The sequence below is a fragment of the Sarcophilus harrisii genome, chromosome 6, assembly GCF_902635505.1.
Source record: "Sarcophilus harrisii chromosome 6, mSarHar1.11, whole genome shotgun sequence".
In the NCBI taxonomy this organism is placed as follows: Eukaryota; Metazoa; Chordata; class Mammalia; order Dasyuromorphia; family Dasyuridae; genus Sarcophilus; species Sarcophilus harrisii.
Genome location: NC_045431.1, coordinates 70,224,677 through 70,247,484, shown reverse-complemented (window position 1 = coordinate 70,247,484; position 22,808 = coordinate 70,224,677). Strand labels below are relative to the sequence as shown.

At 38.2% G+C, this 22,808-nt stretch overlaps 1 protein-coding gene across 3 annotated transcripts in view; it reads left to right on the top strand.

Moving 5' to 3' along the window:
* ZNF827 (zinc finger protein 827) overlaps window positions 1-22,808 on the top strand; it is a 256,084-nt gene that overhangs the window by 217,074 nt on the left and 16,202 nt on the right. For all 3 annotated transcript variants that reach the window (XM_031942030.1, XM_031942029.1, XM_031942031.1), the window contains 2 exons: window positions 18,368-18,505; window positions 21,122-21,293. In XM_031942030.1, the coding sequence (XP_031797890.1) occupies window positions 18,368-18,505; window positions 21,122-21,293 (310 nt within the window). The remainder of the gene's footprint in view (window positions 1-18,367; window positions 18,506-21,121; window positions 21,294-22,808) is intronic.

Here is a 22,808-nt window from a genome sequence, read left to right as displayed (position 1 = left end):
CAAAATGATTCACTGTTCTACCACTAGTGAATTAGTGTCCCCATTTTTCCATATTGCCTCCAACATTTGTTGTTTTCCCCTTAAATTTTTTTAGCCAAACTGATATAAATTAATATCTCAAGGTTATTTTCATTTGCATTTCTTTAATCAGTAAGCACTTGAAGAATTTTTTATAGGACTATAAATTGTTTTGATTTCTTCATCAGAACTATAGCCATTGGCCATTTATCAATTAGGAAATGACTCATATTCTTCTAGATTTGACAAAGTTCTTTATATATTTGAGATATGAGGCCTTTATCTGAGAAACTGTCTACAAAAATTTCCCCTAATTTTCTACCTTTTTAAACGATTTTTCTTATACAAAGGTGCATGTATGTCTCTCTTATTAGATATTGCTAGGTATATAGATAATTCTGGGTGTGGAAACTTCTTCCATTTATGCAAATGACAATATTTCCATGGCTTAGTAGGTAGGTCTCACAGTAGATAAGCGATCAACCTGGGACCTGATGGCTGGCAAGGATTAGAAATGAGATTTGAACCAAGTTTCCTGACTATATACATGAGAATACACAACTTGTCCTAGAAGATCAGCTGAACATACTGAGGAGAGGAACTTGGAGTTAGGAAATCCTTTATGTGCCTCAGATAACTGTTTAGGACTCACCTTACTAATCCATCACATAAATTGAAGAGGTTTCCACATCCCCTGATACAGATCCTTCCTCTGAAGGGCTCATTTAGCCCTTCAAAAGAATCCTGTGGGGATCCAAATGGTATTGTCATCTGCCAGAAATAAGAGAGAAATCTACTGATGCAATGACTTGTTTAGTGCTGGATCTTACATACTTTCCTATGCCATCCACCTTGCCATGTATTTGCAAGAAAATGTAAAAGGATAGAATTAGGTAGCCTTGGTACCCAGTGAATCTCACTAGGGTGTATAGCAATAAAAGCCTTCACTATGTCCTTTTAAGCACATACTCTAACCAACCGGCCCAGGAAGCCATGGGCCATGAGGTTGAGCCCAGAAAGTGCTTTGAATGAAGGAGAACTATGATTTCATGGGTATTACACAGCAACCCTATGAAGAAGACTCCTTTTTGCCAGTGTAGATTAGCAGTTGTTTCACATTTGAAACCTTATGTTAATGTTGCTTTGGGCACTGAGTCCTTACATGACTGGTCACACAGTCAGTGTTGGAGGTCAAAATAGAACCCTACTTCCAATGCGAGCTCTATTCACTAAGCCATACTGCCCCTCTAAAAAAGAAAAAAAAACAAAGTATTGCGTCCATTTCCCCTGCAATACAAATTTTAGAGATACCTCTCATCACCTTTCACATAAACCCATTAGCCAAAACATTTTATCTGTTCATCTGCTAAAGCTGAATTCTATAAACAAGTCATTTTTTATTGGATGGAAGAGTATGGGGAACAGGAGTGTTTATTGATGAAGTTGTCTTGTGATTTTAAGTCCTCTAAAAACAATCACATGTTTATATGTAAGGTCAAGGGAAAGAACTATTAGAATACATTAATACAAAATGGAATAAGATGAAACCAGAGGAAGGAGAGAGGCAAAAGAACAGGGAAATGGACCAAAGATTTAAGACTGAAGTTAGTCACATGAATATTGCAATACCTGGAAGCTGATAAGAGCTTCAAGGAAATTTGGAATGGTAAAAAATGATTGCAGAAATAGGTGATAAGATTAAGGCTTGCCTATAAGCACAGGGAATAAGAGTAATTGTGAAAATCCTTGTCTGTGCAAAGGAAACCAAACTCTTTCCTGGTGTTGACATAGTAAAAGTATGATTTTGATTTCTGTAAGAGAAAGCAATCAGAAGTGAATGATTCCATGGTGGTACTTGGCCTGGGATATATGGCATATCATCATTAAAGAGCTAATATCTTAAAAGCTCTATCACAAACCAAGCTCTGATTTTGATAAGGCTGCTGTCCCAGGGTGGACTTGGAGGCTTTTTAGCCAGTTGCCAGGACAACAAGGATGATCATCCTGCTTTTGCTCAATTTGTGACATTTAGTAAGCGCCACTGGAAGCAAGGCCCTGGAAATGCTCAGATACACAGAAATATTGAATCATTAGGACATTGAATCAGGGAATAGATTAAAAACTCCTTGAGACAGATCACATATAGAGATAGAAGTCACATAAACTTGTTCTCATGGAACTACTGGACTACTGGAACTACATGGACTACTGGGAACCTTGAAACAGGAAAAAAATAAGATAATAAAACATCCGACAAAGGAGACATAACTTTCAGAAGACTTTTTCAGTGTGAATGGCCCAGGCTGTCCCACAGCCAATGTCGGGCAAAGCTAAAATTTAGTGAGATGCAAATCAATTAATAATAACCATATTCAGCATTTGTATAGCACTAGAAAGTTTGTAAACTGCCTTTTGTGTGTTATCTCATTTTAGCTTCAGCAGACTGGCTGCTGTTTAATCATTCTTTATTTCCCCATGGGCCAAAGCCAACAAATACTGTCCGTGGAGGCTTCTTGGAAATGATACTGGAGTGTTTTGCCCTTTCCTTCTCCAGTGGATTGAGGCAAACAGGAGTCAAATTATATGGGCAGGCTCACACAAGTAGTGAGTGTTCAAGGCTAAATTGGAACTCAGATCCCCCTGATTGCAGTCATTCTGTGCACTATGGTACCCCCCTGTCAGGTGTTATTATTTCCATCTTACAGATGAGAAAACTGAGGCACGGGGAGGTTAATGTTACAGCCTTCTAATTAAGTGCCTTGCCTAGGATCATAAAACCAGTGTGTCAGGCAGAATTCAAAGCCAGCAGTGACTGGTCCTCCCACATTGGAGGTCTCCAGGAAGGCTTGTCCGAGCACATCTGCTGTGTCATAGTGAGGATTCTTTTTTCAGATATTGGCAGGACTCGGTGGCTGCGGAGGTCCCTGCTAGTTCTCACAAAACATTCTTTGATTCCAAATAGCCCAGCGCAGAAAGGCCAGCCCTGGTCCTCAGGACTTCCAGTCCCCACACTGGACTGATCAGCCACGTAGGTTCTCCTCTTGGGAGATTGGGGGGAAAATTAGGGGAAAGGAAACCAGATTGAGCCCTTCAAGTCCTGACTTTTTATGATCCCGTGATACTGAGAGATGAGTAGCCGTGGCCAAAGAATCCATCACCAAGATGTCAACCTTCCATACTTAGCTGAGCTGATGCTTAGAAAGAATCACAGAATGCTAGAGTTGGAAGAGACAAGTGTGGTCACTGCGTCCAAATTTCCAAAAGGAATTGCTGTTCCGATATACTGAAGAAGTGATCATCTGGCTAACTCTGCAGAATGAGCGACACCTTTTGGGGACACAGCCCATACGGGCATTTGTTTTGCTTGATTATGCACATTTGTTCAAAGGTTTTCTTTTCCACTTGGGGGTGATGATGAGAAGGAGATAGAGAGGGGGGGGAAATGCTTGTTAACTGGAAAATTAGAATTGGCCATTCAGTTTCTATTTAAAATCTCCAAGGAGGGGAACTCGGCACCATCTAAAATAGCTCATTCCACTATGAGATGGTTCTAATCGCTAGGAGCCAAAGCTTTCCTGTAAGCTTAAATTTGTCTCTGCAATTTCTGTCCTTTGCTCCGGGTTCAACCCTCTAAAGCCAAACAGAAGAGATCTATCCCCACTTTCACCTGGTAGCCCCTCAAAAACTGGGACAACTCATCCTGCCTCCCTTGAGTCTTCTCCAGGATAAGCATCCCCAGTTCCCTCACTCAAGCCTGTACAACCGCAGTCCCTCTGGTGACTGGACTGCCCAGAAGTGAGTTGCAGTTCATACCTTTGAAGGAAATACCCACATTGAAATCTACTAGAAGATGCTTGTGAGCAGCCATCAGACTCAGGAGTCACACAATAATCACCATCGGAGGACTTCTCTTAAAATGCACAGGACTATAACTGAGTTGTGCTTTGACTCTCTCAAACCTTGGTAGAGGAGGAAAATTATCAGCATCTCATGTGTCATAATCTAAAGGCTGCTTCTCTTTGGAGTAGCCTCCTTACTGACCTGCTGGCAGTTGTAATGCTGATTTAGGGAATCTGCACAGTTATTTATGTATTCGGGTCACATTTTGTCCTCATCTTTGCTTAGAGCTTCAACCAAATCAAGTGTCCTCGCTCAGCATTTCTCAGGCTGAAGTCAGGTTGAGGGGTGCTGATGTGAAGGCATTTTCTGGCAGTAAAAGGTGGGATATTCATTTTCAGAACAGACAGCACCGATTTGAAGTTGGAAAACCCCAAATCAGAAACAACCTGTGCCATATACCTACCATATATACAATCTTCAGAAGAAAGGTTAAAAAGCATCCAAATTTTATAGGCTTCTAAAAAGAAATAAATTTTAATTTTCCCCACATCCCCCTCTTGATTTGAGCTAGCTACCACAAAATACGAACCATGTTGAAAAGTCACAGATAACCAATTCCTAAAAATAAATTGTGTACCTCAGAACTCCACTTAGGCGCTAAATTTTTGAGATTGTGCCTATAGAACTTCTTCCTATTTCTTTCTTCTCTCAAGATCATAAACTTAGTCATGTAGCGTTAACCCCCTGTTCCTGTTTTACACATAAGGAAATTAATTGAGAGACTAAGTGAATTGCTTACAAAGTCATACAGCGAGTAAGTATTAGAGCTTAGATCTGAACCCAGATCCTAGACTGTTAAATTATCATGAAACATTCTGGGACTGAGTAACCAGGAAGAGATTTTAAAAGCTATCCTAAACAACATGGAACAAAGATCAAGTCTACTTTTATCTGAGTATTATCTGAGTATCTCTATTATCTCAGATAATAGAGAAAAAAATTGAAGAAAGCAAAAAATTCTTTTTTTATGTTGGCATAGAAAAAAACTTGTTATAGATTTATATATATTCAGAGAAGATGAGGGGGGCTTGAAATAATACCTTTAATCTAATCCAAACTTTACTATTAATTTTGTGGCCTTGGGCAAGGTATTAAATTGTCAGACTTCTTTTCCTTATCTGTGAAATGAGGGAGATGAACCTAATTATATTGTGATTTGATAAAGTTTTCTTTATCAGTTTTCTAAAGTAGATGACCAGGGTATACTCAAGATTGTGGAAGAGAAGAAACAACCTAACTGACTGTTCTAAACATCACTTACTACTTCCTACTGTGGTAGGGAAGCAATACACAGATTCAAAAGGCAATAAAGAGAAAAACAGCATCTAGCAAAACCTCAAAAGCAGGGGTTGGGAGAGGGGATGGAAAGGAAATGCAAATTGAACACAAGTCTAAAGAGAATTCCTAGATGAGCTAAAGAAAGAAATGAGTGGCGGAGGAAAAATTGGAGAAAGAAGTAAGAGTGATACAAGAAAATTGTGAAGGGAAAAATAGCTACTAGCAAAACTTCAAAGGCAGGGGCTGGCAGAAGAGATAAAAAGGGAAATGCAAATTGAACACTAATCTAACAAGAATTCCTAGATGAGCTAAAGAAAGAAATGAATGGTAGAGGAAAAATTGGAGAAAGAAATGAGGGTGATACAGGAAAATTAGAAAAAGAGAATTAACAATTTGGGGGACAGAGGAAATAACACCTTAAAAATAGATATGATCAAATTATGATCGAAAGAGGCACAAAAATTCACTGAAGAAAATAATTCCTTAAAATTTAGAATTGGGCAAGTGGAAGCTAATGACTTCATGAGATATCAAGAAACAATAAAACAAAGTCAAAAGAGTGGAAAAATAATGTAAAATATGAAACATTTTATAAAAGAATGAAAAATAGTAGAAAATATGAACAATTTTATTAAGAAAGAAATAGATTAAATACAAATAATTTAAAAATTATTGGACTGCTTGAAAGCCACAAAATTTTTTTAAAGCCTAAACATCATATTTCAAGAAATTGTAAAGGAAAACTCCCACAATGTCTTAGAGCCAGAGGGTAAAATAGAAACTGGAAGAATTCACTTGATCACATCTTGAAAGAAATACCACAACAAAAACTCCCAGGAATATAATAGCCAAATTCCAGAGCTCCCAGATCAAGAAAAAGTCTTGAAAGGAAATAAAAAGAAACCATTCAAATATCATAGAGCCACAGGGAGAATTACATAAAATTGATTAATCTTTATGTTGAAAGAATGGAGGGCTTAATGAAGGCAAAGAAACTAGGATTATAACCAAGAAAAGCCTACCATGAAAAACTTACGTATAATCTTTTAGGGGGGAAATGAATATTTAATGAAATAGAAGTCTTTCAAGCATTCGTGATGAAAAGTCTTAGGTTTAATGGAAAATTTGACATTCAAACACAAAATTCAGGAGAAACACAAAAAGTTATACATGAAAGAAAAATTATAAAGGACTCAAAAAATTAAACTGTACATCTTTCTATATGGGAAAATGATACATGTTATTTCTAAGAGCTCTATGATTAACGGGATAGTTAGAACTACATAGACAGGGAACATGAGGGTGAATCGATTACACTGGAATGACCACAAAAAAATATTAAAGGGTGAGAGAAAGGAATGCATTGAGAGAAGGGGGAAGAGAGAGAGAAAATGGAGGAAAAATATCTCACAAAAGAACCACAAAAGGAAGAATTTTTACAATGGAAAAGAAACTGGAGAGGTGGGAGGAAGATGGCAGGCAGTGCTCGAACCTTTTGTTGAAATTGGTTCAAAGAGGGAAAAATACATATACATAATCGTTTGGATATAGAAATCTCTTGCTCAACAGGGAAGTAGCAGGGGAAGGGGATCAGAGAAAAGGGGAGAAGTTTATAGGAACAGGGCAGATTAAGGAAGGCAGTGGTCAGAGGCAATACAAATGTTTGAGGAGGGACAGGTTAAAAAAGAGAATAAAAACCAAGAAAATAGAATGGAGAAAAATGCATAAGAGAAAGAGCAATCATAACTGTGAATATCAATGAAATGAGCTCAATCATAAAACAGAAGCAGATAGTATACTGCTATATGGATTAGAAACCAAAATGTTTACAATAAATATACTTGAACCAGAAAGACACAGAGTAAAAATAAAGGGCTGGAGCCGAATCCATTATACTTCAACTGAGGTTATTAAAAAAATAAATAAATAAAAGGCAAGGATAGCAATCATGATCTCAAAGTAGAAGTGAAAATAGACCTAATTAAAAGAGATAATCAAAGATACATCTTGCTAAAAAGTACCATAGACAATGAAGTAATATAAAAAATTTACATCGTTTCTCTGATAAAGACCTTATTTCTCAAATATATGGGGAACTGAGACAAAATTTAAAAAAGAACCATTCCCAAGTTGATAAATGGTCAAAGGATATGAACAGACAGAAGCAGTTTTCAGAAGAAGAAATCAAGGCTGTCTATAGTTATATTACAAAATGTCTAAATCATTATTGACTAGAGAAAAGCAAATTAAAACAACTCTGCTGTACCATCTCACATCTCTCAGATTGGAAAAAGAAAAGGAAAGGATGCTGGTGGAGATGTAGAAAAATAGGAACTGTAATGCACTGTTAGGGAGAGGATAGAAAGGGGTCCCACCATTCTAGAGAACAATCTGAACTGTGTTCAAAGGACTACTGCATTGTGTCCACCTTTTGATACAGCATTGTCACTATTCTAAGTCTATATCAAAAAGATATCATAGAAAAAACGAAAACCAAAAATATTTGTAGCAGCTCTTTCTGTGGTATGAAAGAATTGAGGTTATACCCATAATTTGGGTAATGACTGCATAAATTGTGGAATGTAATTGTGATGGAGTATTATTGTGCTATAAGAAATGATGAGAGGAAGGTGGTTTCAGAAGAACCTGGAAAGACCTATGAGTTAATGCAAAGTGAAGTGGGCAGAACCAGGAGAACATTATGTATCCTAACAATAACACTGTAACGATAATCAATTGTTATTGATAATTGTTAAAAGATTTAACTACTTTGATCAATACAATGATTCAAGACAATTCCATAGGAGTAATGATTTAAATTAAAAAAAAAATGCTATCCACCTCCAGGGAAAAAAGTGATGAATTCAGTGCAAATTGAAGTATGATTTTTTTTCACTTTATGTGTATGTGTGGGTGGGAGGGAGGGTGTTTAGGGGAGAATCTGGCAGAAATATATTTTGCATGATATCACATGTATCGTTGATAAGCATATTGCTTGCCATATCAATGGATAGGGGAGAATATAGAGCGAAATTTCTTTTATAAAGTTTTTAAATGCTAAAAATAAATAATAAAAATTAAATGAAAGAATAAAAACAAAGTAGAGGCTTGGTGAAAAATCTAACTAAACCAGTTAAAGGTGTTTAAACATGGATGAAATTGGAAAGGGGACCACAGTCAAATAAAAGAGAGAAAATAAAATTCTAAATTGCTGCACATATATTTAAAATCTCGATTCCTAGTTGTCAATGAAATAAAATATAAGTTCATATTAGGAAATTTTATTTAAAGATAAGAGAAGCAGAGTGATATATTTGACACAGAGCCAAGAAGCCCTAAGTTCAAGACGTGTGATCCTGCACATGTCATTTAACATCTCAGTGGCCTGGACAACTTTCAGAGCAAATTGCACAAAGGATACTGCCCTCTATGTGCCAAAAGATTTTCCTCATTGAGGGCGTTCCTTACACCAATGCTGCCGTGGTCCATTCCCCATCCTGTCCTTTCCTATTTTATTGAAGAACAGATACAGAATCCATTTCAGAAAGTGAGCAAAGGAAGGGATCCCTGCAGCCATCCGGCCCAGGCCATACAAGAAGGAGAGATGTTTTGTGAAATGTGCTATGATAATTATCTTATAAAAACATAGGAATTAAATATAATCAGTGTGGTCATAAATGTTCTTTTGCATTCCCAGAGGAGTTGGATCAGACACCAACTGATTTCTTTGCTTTTATTTTCTTGCTGCCAAATAGACTTTTATAGCAATTTAAAAAGCAATTAAGTATAAAGCTTCTACAAGTGATTTTTTAGGTAATAAACAATCTTTAAAGCTCATTTGTCATTTCATTTTAAAAGATTTTCAATTTTAAAAATTCATCATTCCGATCCCACAAGCATCTAAGTGCCTAATATAGGCAAAACGCTGTCCTAGCCCCAGGAGTTACAAAGTTAAAACAAAAATTACTTCCTCCCCTCAAGGAGTGAATATACAAAATAATTTAAGGAGAGAAAGGGAACACTAAAAACTAAGGAGATAGGGGAGGCTTCTTATTTGAAAAGGCATATGAGCTGAGGAAGCCAGGGATTCTCAGAAGCCCAGATGAGGCATGAGAGTACCTGGAGTATTTTACTCTAGGTACTCTTCAGGCATGAAATACAAAGAGATGGAGAGAAAGATAGAACACTAAGTTTGAGGAATAGTAGTAGTAGGAACAGTAGTGCTTTCTGGTAGCTAGACCACCTCTGTGGATCCAAGAATGGATTGAAAAAGTAACAGAACAGATGAAAGGAGAACAATTAGCAAGCTATTATCTAGTCTAAAAGTTTTTAAACTGTGGATCACCACTCCATTTGGGGTCCTGTAACTGATTGTGAGGGTTTACTATTTAAAAAATTGACAACATTAAAAGATAATTCTTTTTATTCTTATTTAATTCTTTTTATTTTATTTTATTTTATTCTTATTATTTTATATTAATACCTTTTTTATTTTTCAAAATACATGCAAATATAATTTTCAACATTCATCCTTGCAAAACTTTATGTTCCAAATTTTTCTCCCTCCCTTGCTCTTACCCCCTCCCTTAGACAGTAAGTAATCTATTATAGGTTAAACACGTACAATTTTTCTAAACATATTTCCAAATTTATCATGCTGCATAAGAAAAATCAGATCAAGAAAAAACAAACCAAAGAAACAAAAGAAAAAAGCAAACAACAAAAAAGGTGAAAATACTATGTTGTGATTCACATTCAGCCCCCTCTCTGGGTACATATGGCTCTCTCCATCACAAGTCAATTGGAATTGGACTGAATCACCTCATTTTTGAAAAGAACTAAGTCCATCACAGTTGATCATCACATAATCTTATTTTGCTCTGTACAATGTTCTTTTGGTTATATTTATTTCACCTGGAATCAGTTCAAGTAAGTCTCTTCAGGACTTTCTGAAATCATCCTGCTGATCATTTCTTATAGAAATGAAATATATGTAATATATTCCATTACATTCATATACCATAGCTTATTCAGCCATTCCCCAATTGATGGGCATCTATTCAATTTCTAGTTTCTTGCCACTACAAAAAGGGCTGCTACAAACATTTTTGCACAAGTGGGTCCTTTTCCCTTTTTCTTTTGATGTCTTTAGAATACAGACCCATATGAACAGACAATTTTCAGATGATGAAATTGAAACTATTTCCACTCATATGAAAGAGTGTTCCAAATCTCTGTTGATCAGAGAAATGCAAATTAAGACAACTCTGAGATACCACTACACACGTGTCAGATTGGCTAAGATGACAAGAAAATATAATGATGACTGTTGGAGGGGATGTGGGAAAATTAGGACACTGATGCATTGTTGGTGGAGTTGTGAACGAATCCAAGCATTCTGGAGAGCAATCTGGAATTATACCCAAAAAGTTATCAAACTGTGCATACCCTTTGATTCAGCAGTGTTACTACTGGGCTTATATCCCAACGAGATACTAAAGAAGGGAAAGGGACCTACATGTGCCAAAATGTTTGTGGCAGCCCTGTTTGTAGTGGCTAGAAACTGGAAAATGAAAGGATACCCATCAATTGGAGAATAGTTGGGTAAATTGTGGTATATAAATGTTATGGAATATTATAGTTCTGTAAGAAGTGACCAGAATGATGAATGAAGCTTGGAGAGACTCACATGAACTGATGCTAAGTGAAATGAGCAGAACCAGGAGATCATTATATACTTCAACAACGATACTGTATGAGGATATATTCCGATGGAAGTAGATTTCTTTGACAAAGAGAAGATCTAACTCAGTTTCAATTGATCAATGATAGACAGAAGCAGCTACACCTAGAGAAGGAACATTGGGAAATGAGTATAAATTGTCTGCATTTTTGTTTTTCTTCCCAGGTTATTTTTACCTTCTGAATCCAATTTTCCCTGTGCAACAAGAGAACTGCTTGGTTCTGCACACATATATTGTATCTAGGATATATTGTGACATATTTAACATGTATAAGACTGTGGGTGGAGGGAGGGAAGGGAAAAGTCGGAACAGAAGTGAGTGCAAGGGATGTTGTGAAAAATTACCCAGGCATATGTTCTTTCAATAAAAAATTATTTTAAAAAATAGAATACAGACCCAATAGAGACACTAATGGATCAAAGGGGTATACACAATTTTTTATAGCCCTTTGGACATAGTTCCAAATTGCTCTCCAGAATGGTAGGATCATTTCACCACTCCACCAATAACATATTCATGTCCCAGTTTTCTCACATTCCTTCCAACACTCATCATTATCTTTTCTTTTCATCTTAAACCATCTGAGAGATGTATAATGGTACCTCAGAGTTGTATTAATTTGCATTTCTCTGATCAATAATGATTTAGATTGTTTTTTTTTAATATGAGTAGAAATGGCTTTAATTTCTTCATAGGAAGATTATCTGTTAATATCCTTTGACCAATTATCAATTGGAGAATGGCTTGTATTCTTATAAATTTAAGTCTGTTCTCTATATGTTTTAGAAATGAGGCTTTTATCAGAAACTTTGGATGTAAAAAAATTTTCCCCAGTTTTCTGCTTCCCTTTGAATCTTGGCTACGTTGGTTTTGATAATTCTGAAATTTTTAGCTACAATGTTCCGTGGAGTTTTCATTTTGTGGTCTCTTTCAGGAAGTGATCTATGAATTCTTTCAATAGCTATTTTACCCTCTGATTCTAGGACATCTGGACAATTTTCTTTGATGATTTCCTGAAGGATGATGTCTAGGCTCTTTTATTCATCATGGTTTTCAGGAAGTCCAATAATTCTTAGGACTTAGGAAGTCCTAAATCTATTTTCCAATATCCATTGTTTTTCCAATGAGGCATTTTACATATTCTTCTATTTTTTCTTTTTTTTTTTTAATTTTGTTTGACCAATCCTTGAAATCTCATTGTCATTCAATTCCATTTGTTCAATTCTAATTTTTAATGAATTATTTTCTACAATTAGCTTTTTTATTTCCTTTTGCATTTGGCCAAAGTGTTTTGTTCATTGCATTTTTTCCATTTCACAAATTGAAAAGATCTTGTTTCCTTTCCCCATTTTTCTTCTAACTCTCTTTTAAGGTCCTTTTTGAATTCTTCCAAGAGAGCCATATGAAATGGGGACCAATTAATATCACCTTTTAGGGCTTCATCTGGAGCTAATTTGCCTTTAGGATCCTCAGGGTGCGAGGTCTGTTCTTCTCTCAAAAGCTATCAATAGTCAGAGTTCTTTTTGATTTTTTTGTTCATTTTTTAAAGGTTGAGATCTGCTCTTAAGGTAAAGGGGTGACAGCCATTTTAGTTTGCTCTGGAGCCAGTGTTGCTGACTGACTTCTGATGGCCAGGTCCCAGGGTTCAGAGGCTCACAATTTGCCTTTTGTATTTTCTTTGGGTGTCTTACAGCTAATCTGCTGATCCACTGGCTTGGAACCAGAACAGAGTTGCCTAAGAACCTCACAATAGATTCCCCAGTGCATGGACCCCACAATGCCCTGGTTCCCCACCCCAGCTCTCTGCACTGCAGTCTCTCCCCCTGCCCAATTGAAATAGAACTTTTCTGAAGTTCTTCCAAAGTAACTTCTTCTGGAAATTTGTTGTACTCCAAATATTTGTGGGTTCTGTCACTCTAAAACCAGGTCAGAGGCTTAATCTGCTGTTGGTTTGAGGGAAGCTCAGAGGAAGTTAGATAGTAAATGTCTACTCTCCTCCATCTTGGTTCCATCCCCTCCCCATTAGTTTTGTTTGTACAAAAACTTAATATAACAAGATTTGATTCTTTATGTAAAAATAAACAAGCACATCCATCTCAAAACTATGAAAATTTGCTCTTGTTTTTAATAAATGGTAAAATTATATATAATATGTATATGTGTGTGTATCAAAGAATTGTTTTACAGTAAATTTCTTTAGGATTTATTATCAGTAGATATTTGATTTATATAGCTATTTAAATACCCATATACTCAGGGTCACGTAAACATTTCTTGAGAGAAAAAAAGGTCATGAGTAGAAAAAGTTTAAGAAGCCCTGAGTTAATCTAAGCAAGAGGTTACTAGGGGCTAAATTAAAAAGGTTATGGTGTGAAGGGAGAGAAAGGGACAGATTCAAGAGAAGTTGTTTGTTTCCAAGTCCAGAGAAATTAAATAATTTGTCCAGTCACATGACTATTGAGTAGAAGAGAGAGGCTTGAATTCAGGCCTCAAAGGTCTTTTATCCATCTCAGTATTTTACAGTAAAATGAAACTTGTACCCTTGGAGTACATATCCAGAACCATAAAATTTAATTCTATCTGAATCATTAATCTTTCTTTTAGTGTCATCAGAATAAGGTTCTTTGGATTCCCATCAATGCCCATTGATGGCGGAGACATTAAAGTGACCTAATTCAACCTTCTCACTTAAGAGATAAAGAACCCACCAAAACACATCTGGGCAAAGCTGGAATGCCACCCAAACCTTCTGCTTCTAACTTAATTACCCACTGCAGCCCTACTTGTTAAAGTCAAGACAGTGAAGACCATTGTAGGACAAAGATGTGACAGAAAGTGATGTCAAATTCAAAAGATCATTTAGAAAAAGGAAATAGTCTTGAGAAAATCTGATAGTAGCCTGTTCAGAAAACAGTCATAGGAATAAATTCTCAGTATCCTAAAGGCTAAGGAGAAGGACCCAAGGAAAGAAATTAAAGCTCTATAGGAAAGCTAGCTTTTGTATGGGAAGAAAGTATAAAATATCCAAATATAAGCTCTTTTATTGAGTTTGATTTATATTAGAAAGAAGATTTGTAATGAAATTGATGGAATGAAATAAGAAAAACAGCATGTAGTGATGGATGGGGTACCATATTTTGAGCTGGAAGAACAAGGTTCAAATTCTCATCTCCACCACACTATCTGTGTGTACCATGCTCTCTTGGTCTTCAGTTTCCTCATCTGTGAATGTGGTTTAGACAACATCTAAAGTCTATTATAATTATAAATTCATGAACTTAATAATGTTTTTATGTGGGGAAAAAGAAAAAAATTGAGAGAAAATAGTAATAAAAGAAGGAGTATATGGAAATCATAGGTCTATTACCAATGTCTCTGTTTTATGTCAGGGCTTTGAAGTAGTTAATTGAAATGGATGTGTATTCAGGCTAGTGACATTGACCCAAAATGGAGGTCTCATCATGGGATTCTGGAGTTGGTGAGAAAACAGTAACAGTAAAAAATTATCAACAAAGGACTTCTCTTAAGTGGAAAGTCACGATGTTACAGAGAAGAAGCATGGGATCTAGAGGAACTGCCTTAACTCAATGATTTCTTTTTTGCTTTAAAAAATAAAAGCAAACCAAAGCTGTGCAAAGAGCAAAGGCAGTAATATGTGAATTAGGAAGCTCTATTTCAACTGTAGAGCTGTTATAGACCTAAGTCTTTCTAACTGTAAAATGCAAAGGATGCTTATTTCCTTCTGATCTCATGTAAATGCTTATTGGGATTCATTTACACTCAAAATAAAAGCTATGGTCATTCTGCATTCTCTACTCTACTTGTTCCATGGTGGGCCCCACTAAATGCTAAATAGCAAGCTTGGTCTTATCCCCCAAGCTGAATCAGGTTCATCCTACTTTCCCCAAGATCAAAAGCTAGGAAAGAATTGCTACTTCCTTTTTCCAGACCTGGTTGAGGAGAAACCTATTGCCTCAGGACTAATTTTGTCAACATAATTCCAACTCTTAGCTCCTTGTCTTTCTCTGATGTTTGCTAAGGTAGTTGTTTCTAAACTTCGGTAAAAGGAATCCAATTTACCATATTTTACATTTTCTTGACTTAAAAGCCATCTTCTAATGTAACTAAGAGATTCTGAAACAATACAGGAAGGGATTCCTTACATTCTAATCGGCAAAAGCTAAGTCTACCAATAACTTCCATGTGGTCTGAGGAAAGTTGAGATAAGTGCGGGTGAAAGTTATGGGAGATGGAAGAGATCACATCCAATAGTCATAAATAATAGATGGCCTTTCTCTAGGGGGAGCAGCATGGTACAGTGGAAGAAGCACTAGATCTGTTACAGGAGGATCCTTTCTGCCTTAGGAAGTACGTTTACCTTTTGAAATCTGTGTCCTTACCTATCAAATGAAATGACCGCTTTGGATGTACTCTAAAATCCCTTCGAGAGCCAGTACAGTTACTGTGTTTTATAGGTATCTCATTTGATCTTATAACAATCCTGGAAGTTGTTATCATGGGCTACTCTTATGTCAACATTTACATTTGAGAAAACTGAGTCAGATAGATGTTAAGTGACTTGGCCAGCTGATAAGTATCTGAAGGCAGATTTGAACTGAGTCTTTCTGCTTCAGAAAGCTTAGAGAGAGGATGTAACTTGCTCTAGAATAAAAGGAATCAGTGGAAGAGTTGGGATTCCAGTCCATATCCTCCTGGTGGGCTCCTGCTTGCTTCAACTTTATCCTTGTGTTTTCATGGTGAGCTGAAATCTTCATTTTTCACTGTATAGTGCTGCTGTTATTTTTCTGAGTTCAGTAAGGAAAATCAGACCTTTTTTAAATGCAACATTTTCAGCTTCTGGAATGTACAGAAGAGCTTGAATGACTAATACTTATAGGAATTGTAAAGAGACTTATTTACTTTTAATTGTGTCTACTCGTTTGGTATGTGACCCAATTAATTCATTCTTGTTTTGAGTGTATTGGAGGACCCTGTACCCTCTTGACCTTCTCATATAATTATTACCATATTCTTCCTTTGAAGCTGTGTTTTGATTACATACTTAAAAGGAATCACTAAAATGTCCCTATCATCACAACGTGGCTGAAATGCCCACTCCTTGAATTTGAGTGCAGTAATATAATGAACAGTTCTATTTGGTGTTTCCTGGGCCAGTAGGTGAAGGTTATATAACCCTTTCCCCCTTTCCCTCTGTGCCCCTTCCTCTCCAGTTTGGAGTTTTTGGGTCATCCAGTTTTTGTCTTATAAGGGAAGAGTTGCAATTTCAGACTGGGTCCTGAAAATCACATTCAAACAAATTGATGTCAATAAATAAGTGTTTTCCCAGGTGCTATCTTGTCATTGGTACCCAGAAACATAAATGACTAGTACCCAGCCATTAACACTATTGTGACATAACCAGTTCTCCCAATTCATCGATCCTTTTTTTCTTTGCTCAAGTCTTTCTTCAGCTGGATTTTGGTCCATCTGCGTCTTACGTAATAGAAACAGAACAAACTAGAGCAAATAAAACTTTTGTTCTTGTCTTTAGATCATGGTCTGCTCAGGATTGAGGTAGAATCCTTAAGCCCCCATCATAGGGCAACTTATGCTGTTCTGAATTTCTAGTGGGATATACATAGGATATAAATGTCCAGCCTAAACACCTAAACAAAGTTACTGGTGGAGCTCTGAGATTTTTTGTTTCCTGTCACCTCTGATGGGCCTTTTTTTAAAATTTAGTTATTTTTCAGTTGTGTCCAACGTTTTGTGATCTCATTCAAGGTTTTCTTGGCCATAATGCTGGAGTGGTTTTCCATTCCCTTCTTTAGTTCATTTGACAGATGAGAAAACTGGTTATGTATTGTTATTATTTGCTTGGTGATGAGTTGGATAAGTCAGATTTGCAGAATTTGGATTCGATTAGATAATCAACTCTTGGACGTTGTAAAAATTAGACAAGGGAAAAGGCAGAGCTAAGCAATTTGCCATGGAGGATACAGCTAATGTCTATGGCCAGATTTGAATTCAAAAAAATGAATCTTCCTGACTTCGGACCCAGCACATAGCTGTCTTATTCTTCTGGACACTTCTTAAAAAAGCAGATATGGTGCTTCTAAAATTTAGGACTAGTCTCCAATTATTCACTGTTTTCACATAAACTGAGGCTCAGGGAAGGGAAGGGAGGTTTACCTGAAATTCTACAGGTTACTCTCTGTGTATAGTGTATTTATCTTCTTTATTCCTTTTCACGAGCTCTTGTGAAAAGGAATAAAGAAGATAAATTCATGAAATGATTATCTCTTAGGACTGAAAAACTAAAGATCATCCGGTCCAGTCTATTGTTTTTACATATGAGACTGCCCTTGGATATGCTACCAGTTTGTTTCAAGTTATGGTTTAAGATTTGTCATCCCTGCTAGTCCTCTCACTGATAGAATGTAAACTTCTTGAGATCAGTGGATGTTTTATATTTGTCATTCATCTGATTCCGAGCTCCTAGAGCACTGCCTCATACACGCCAAATGCTTAATAAATATTTGTTAAATTGCTCTCTGGAGGCATGATTGTGAACTCAGGGTGTGATAGCAGTAAGCTTGTTCTTTCATTCACCGGGTGTCTATTGAGAAAGTAGTTGGTCGGCTGATCTTTAGCCAGAGAAGAAACGCAGCATGTTTAGTGGAACGAGCTCAGTTTGGGCATTAGAAAACCCAGGCAAATTACTCAGTTCTTTCAACTTGCATTTCCTCATCTATAAAATGAAATATTGGGGCAAGATGAGCTCAAAGAGGCTCTTAATGTAAAACTGGGATCCATGAACTTATATTTCAATAGAATCTTTTTCTTCTCTAATTCTGTATATTTTTGCATTTTAAAACTTCATTTTGAGGAGTCCATTGTCTTCACTACACTGCCAAAGCCGTCCATGGTACAAAAATAGGCTAAATAACCCAACTGTTTTAGAAGACCTCCAAATTTCAGAATCAAGATGGCATCTCAGTGGCCAGTTAATACAAATCATCCCTGGGAAAGAATTCATGTACAAGATACCCTGATAAATAGTCATTCACCTTGAACCTGAAAGCTTCCACTGAAAGAGAATCCATTTCCTCCAGTCCATTCCACTGTAGAATAGTTCCAGTTTTGAGGAGTTTTTCCCAATCATTACATCAAACCTAGATTCCAGTTCTAGGTCCTGTATGCAACTAGGAATTCACCTAGATTTGGTATTAAAATTGCTTTTGCTTTCAGGAGCAGTTTCATATGCAAGAAACAGTCCTACAGAATGGGTATGGGACAGTGGCTACTAAAGTCCCTGGTCATCTCGCTACAAGATGAACTTTATGCAAGGCTTTACGTAACTAAAGTGGAATTTGTTCTGTGTTGTTTTTTGTTTGTTTGTCATTGTGTTTCATCTTATGGTCCAGAAGCAGAAAAGATAGGGCTAGAGGCAGGAAATGGATTGCCATCTTGGAAATTCAATGACCAGCTTTTTCCCTGCGATGTATGTGGGAAAGTGTTTGGCCGACAGCAGACATTGTCTCGACATCTCTCGCTGCACACAGGTAAAGTGAACCTTGAGCTTTTCTCACACGCTTAACTCCATCCCTACTCCAGTCCTTATTGCCACCTCAATCTAGTGCCATATTTCTTCAAGAGAAATCAGGAAAATTGAAGAAATTCCATTTCTGTTTTCCACCCCACCACTACTTTTCTCATTTGGAATAAATTAGTCTTTGAACAAAGTCCTAGAAGAAATGAATGATCTGTGCCATATTTTGAAATGATCTGTGCCTTTTTCCTCTGAATATTTTTGCAGCAATTGAGTTCCTCCTTAACTTCACAGAGTTGAATTCAGTGGATTTGACTCAGGGATATGTTCTTATGAGCTCAAATTTTTGTAGGTTTTTCCATTTAGATTTAAATCCTTAGGAATGTGCATTGAGGGGAAGGAGTTTGGAGGAGTTTCTGCCGCTGCTTCTCACCTCTTCTCTCCTGCTCTGCTTGAGAAAAGAAGAAAGGAAGAAAGGGAGAAAATTCCTTTCTGATAAGAAAATCCCTGTGATAAGCCAAATACCATACATATATTCCCTTCCCACCTGGGACTGTTTATCAGTAAGGAAAAGGAAGGGGAGGGGAAGAATAACTGGAAGAGGTGAAGGGGGAAAAAAAGCAAAAAACCATGCTCTCTTTATCCTGTGGAATCCCCTTAAACTCATTTCTTTATCTTTCTGGTCCCTCTTTCCTTCCTCAGGGAGAATTTACCCTCATCTTGCATCTATTTTTCCAAATTTGAGTCTGTAGAAGAGGAAACAATTGGGGAAAACAATTATGGCTTAATAGACACAACTAGTTATTCTCTGATTTTAGGCAAGTAGCGTATCCTCATGAGATCTCTTTCCCTATCTTTGAAGTGGACCAGATTACCTCTAAGTTCCCTTCCAGGTCTTGGTCTTGAGATCCCCTGAAGAATGGAAGAGAGAGGCAGAGACCAGGAGGGAGGAAAGGAGAAGTCCCAGCAGTCCACCAATCCTTCCTTTTCTCTATACCCTACCAACCCCACTCCCTCCTTCGTTCTCCACAGACTTCAGATTTCCTCTGTGATCCGGAACTCCCATCTCTGCTCACCCATGATCTCTATGATCCTGCCTTGCGGGGGCCATATTTCTGGCACCAGGGCTCTTGCCCTTCGCTCTAGGGGGAGATATGGGTTCCTACTGTCATGGGTTAGAAATTCTTGGTTCATTTTCCTATAGAAATACTGTTAACATGGTGCTTCAGTACTGTTAGTACAGTACATTCCCTGGGCAGGTTGACTCTTGAGCCAAGCCCACCTAGATTACACTTTCTTTGGAGCAATACTGCCTAAATGCACGTGCAGATGCCCCATTTGTAAGTGGGATCCTGCCCAGATAGGCATAGTACTGGCAGGAAAAGCAATAGGAAGAGGGGCTCAACTGGTTTTTCCATATATTCCCACATATATTGGTATACATATTATGGGTAACTCTTAGAACATGAAAAACATCCCATTCTGATGTGCCTTAGAGAACTGAGCTGTCTAGGACAAAGAGAAAGAAAATGTGGCTTAACTCTGGGTCTTCTTGGTTTCCAGGCCATCTCTTTACCCACTACTCCCTGCTGCCTCTCCAGTCATAGTAACAGTCTGAGAGTTTCAGTGGCTAGTGTTCTGGTCTTGGAGTGAGAAGACCTGAATTTGAAGCCTCCGATACTTGCTACCTTAGTTTCCTCATCTGTAAGATGGGGAAGTAGGACTCAGTGACCACTAAGCTTCCTTCCAGCTCCAAATCAAGGATAATCTAATGCAAGACCATAATGGAAAACAGAAGCCTTTCAGTTTTCTCAGAGTACTTTCCCTTCTGTTTATTTATTTGACTCTCATAAGAATCAAGTAAGGTCAGAACTTTCTCCTTGGTAAATCCAATAACTTACCCACTTTTGGAGGGGAGGATTAAAAAAAGCCTCATACTCCAATGCAGCCCAGTCAATCTTTTTTTCTGAGCCTCTGAACAATGAAGCAGAACACTTTAATTTTCAGATACTTGAGGAAGCGAATGAATCCAGAATGACGCTTACCCCCACCCCCCAGGGAATAATCTTGGAGTCTTCCTTTCATTTATATACTGGTCTCCATTAAGAAACCCACTGCAATTTTCATTTCTTTTTACATATTTTGAAATAAAAATTTGAAATAAAATTGTTCTATGAGTCAGGCTATCTTCTTCAAGCCCATTTAATTGTCTTAGGTGACCTGGAGCTTAGAAAATGGCACCACTTTCCCCTAAGTTATAATATTGTGGACATTGTCCTTCCCTCCCCAATGCTGCTCTGCTTTTAACCCTTAAGTAGCAGGACCACAGCTACACTGAGGGGTGGAGGAGGCTGGCTCCCCACCCTATTCTCATCCCTACCGAATGTCCACTCATAGTCCCAGAGAGCTCTGGGTCATCTCAGAACTTTCTTTCAGTGCCCATAGGCCCGCCTGTTCAGCAAACCTCTCAGAAACTCACCTTTCCAGGGGGACTCTGGTTTCTCATTGAAACGCCATTCAACCCTTCCCTTGTGTGCACTCCAGCCATGAGGCATCTAGGGTGATGTGATCAAGTTTCTGATTTTGGGCCTGTGGGGGGGTTGACTTCTTTGTGTTCCTTGTCCTGCAGAGGAGAGAAAATTCAAATGCCATTTGTGCCCCTATGCGGCTAAGTGCCGTGCAAACCTGAACCAGCACCTGACTGTCCACGCCGTGAAGCTGGTGAGCACCGACACTGAGGACATCGTCAGCGCCGTCACCTCGGAAGGCAGTGATGGAAGGAAGCACCCTTATTATTACAGGTGAGGATGGAGGGAAGCACCTTTATTATTACAGGTAAGGATGGAAGGAAGCACCCTGCTTATTACAGGTAAGGACCAGGATCCCCAGCTCTGTGGCTGGAAACCCATGGGTCACCTGCTGGCAAGTTGCAGCCCAGGACTCTGAGCCACCACCTGAGCCAAGTTTTGACTTCCCTTCTCTTCTAAATTGCTTAAAGTCCTGCAGGCCGAGGTGTCTGGCTCCTGGTTCTTATATTTCCTGGGGAAGAAGCAACTCCAATAATTTTGTGAGATCAAGGCCCAGGAACTAAGTCAGCTCTGTGGAGCTGAGGACACCATTGTTATATCTCCTACAGTTGGGAGGGAAGCAGAATTAGCTGAATTAGCAAGAATGATTTTTCAGATCCCAGGATAAGGGGGGTAATGCTCACACAAACCTCCATCCCACTTAACACTGAGTATTGGAAAGCAGCTAGGAGGTCCAGGGAATGGTACATTGAGACTGAAGTCAGGGAGAATTCCATTCAGATTTGGCCTTAGATACCTCCTAGTGCAATCTTAGCCAAGTCACTTAATTTCTGCCTCATTTCCCTTAACTCTAAAATGGGGATAATAACAATAGCATCTACCTCCCAGGGTGTCTGTGATATCCAAATGAGGAAAGTTTATAAAGCTCTTACTCAGCACAGTGCCTGGCACCTAGTGGGAGCTTATTTCTTCCCTTTATTCCCTTTTTTCCTCCCTGCCCACAGGCCAGAAGCACACCTAAATCCAGGAGTGGCAGACAGTTTGGTTGCTATAAAAACCAAAATTTTTGGATCCTTCCTCTATCTGTCTGACCCAGGAGGAGTCCAAAGAGTCTGGCTGCAAATATGCTTTTATATCAGCCATTTTTACAGTTGTATGGCTTCAAGCTGGTCCTGGAAACAGACCTGGCACCTAGTAGGAGCTTACTTCCTCCCTTTATTCCCTCTCTCCCTCCCTCCCCACAGGCCTGAAGCATAACTAGGTCCAGGAGCGGCAGACAGTTTAATTACTATAAAATCAAAATTTCTGGATCCTTCCTCTATCTGTCTGAGCCTATGAGAAGCCCAAAGAGTCTGGCTGCAAATACACTATTATACCAGCCATTTTCACAGCTGTATGGCTTCTTGCTGGTCCTGGAAACAGACCTAGCCAGCGTTCTGGGCACAGCGTGCAGATCTGTGTGCACGGCACCGCCATCCTGACACAGAGGAGCTGTCCCGAGCCAGAGGAAGCTCCTGGGGTTCGCTCAGACCTCCACGTTGCTCGGCGTACCCCCCTGCTCGGCATCCTGGCAAAGCTGCGGTGCATCTTCCTGCCCAGTGGAATCGGCTAGGTGATGGGCAGCATCTGGAATCTGTAGTTTTTAATTAACTTTATGATTATTTAGCATCATTATAGCATGTATGGGATTGTTGTATTGTGCCAGCACATAATCCATTTGGCAGTGTGGCTGCTTTTGCAGAGACATTTCGGCATGGGAGAAAAAAGAATGTTTCCAGTGGAAAAACT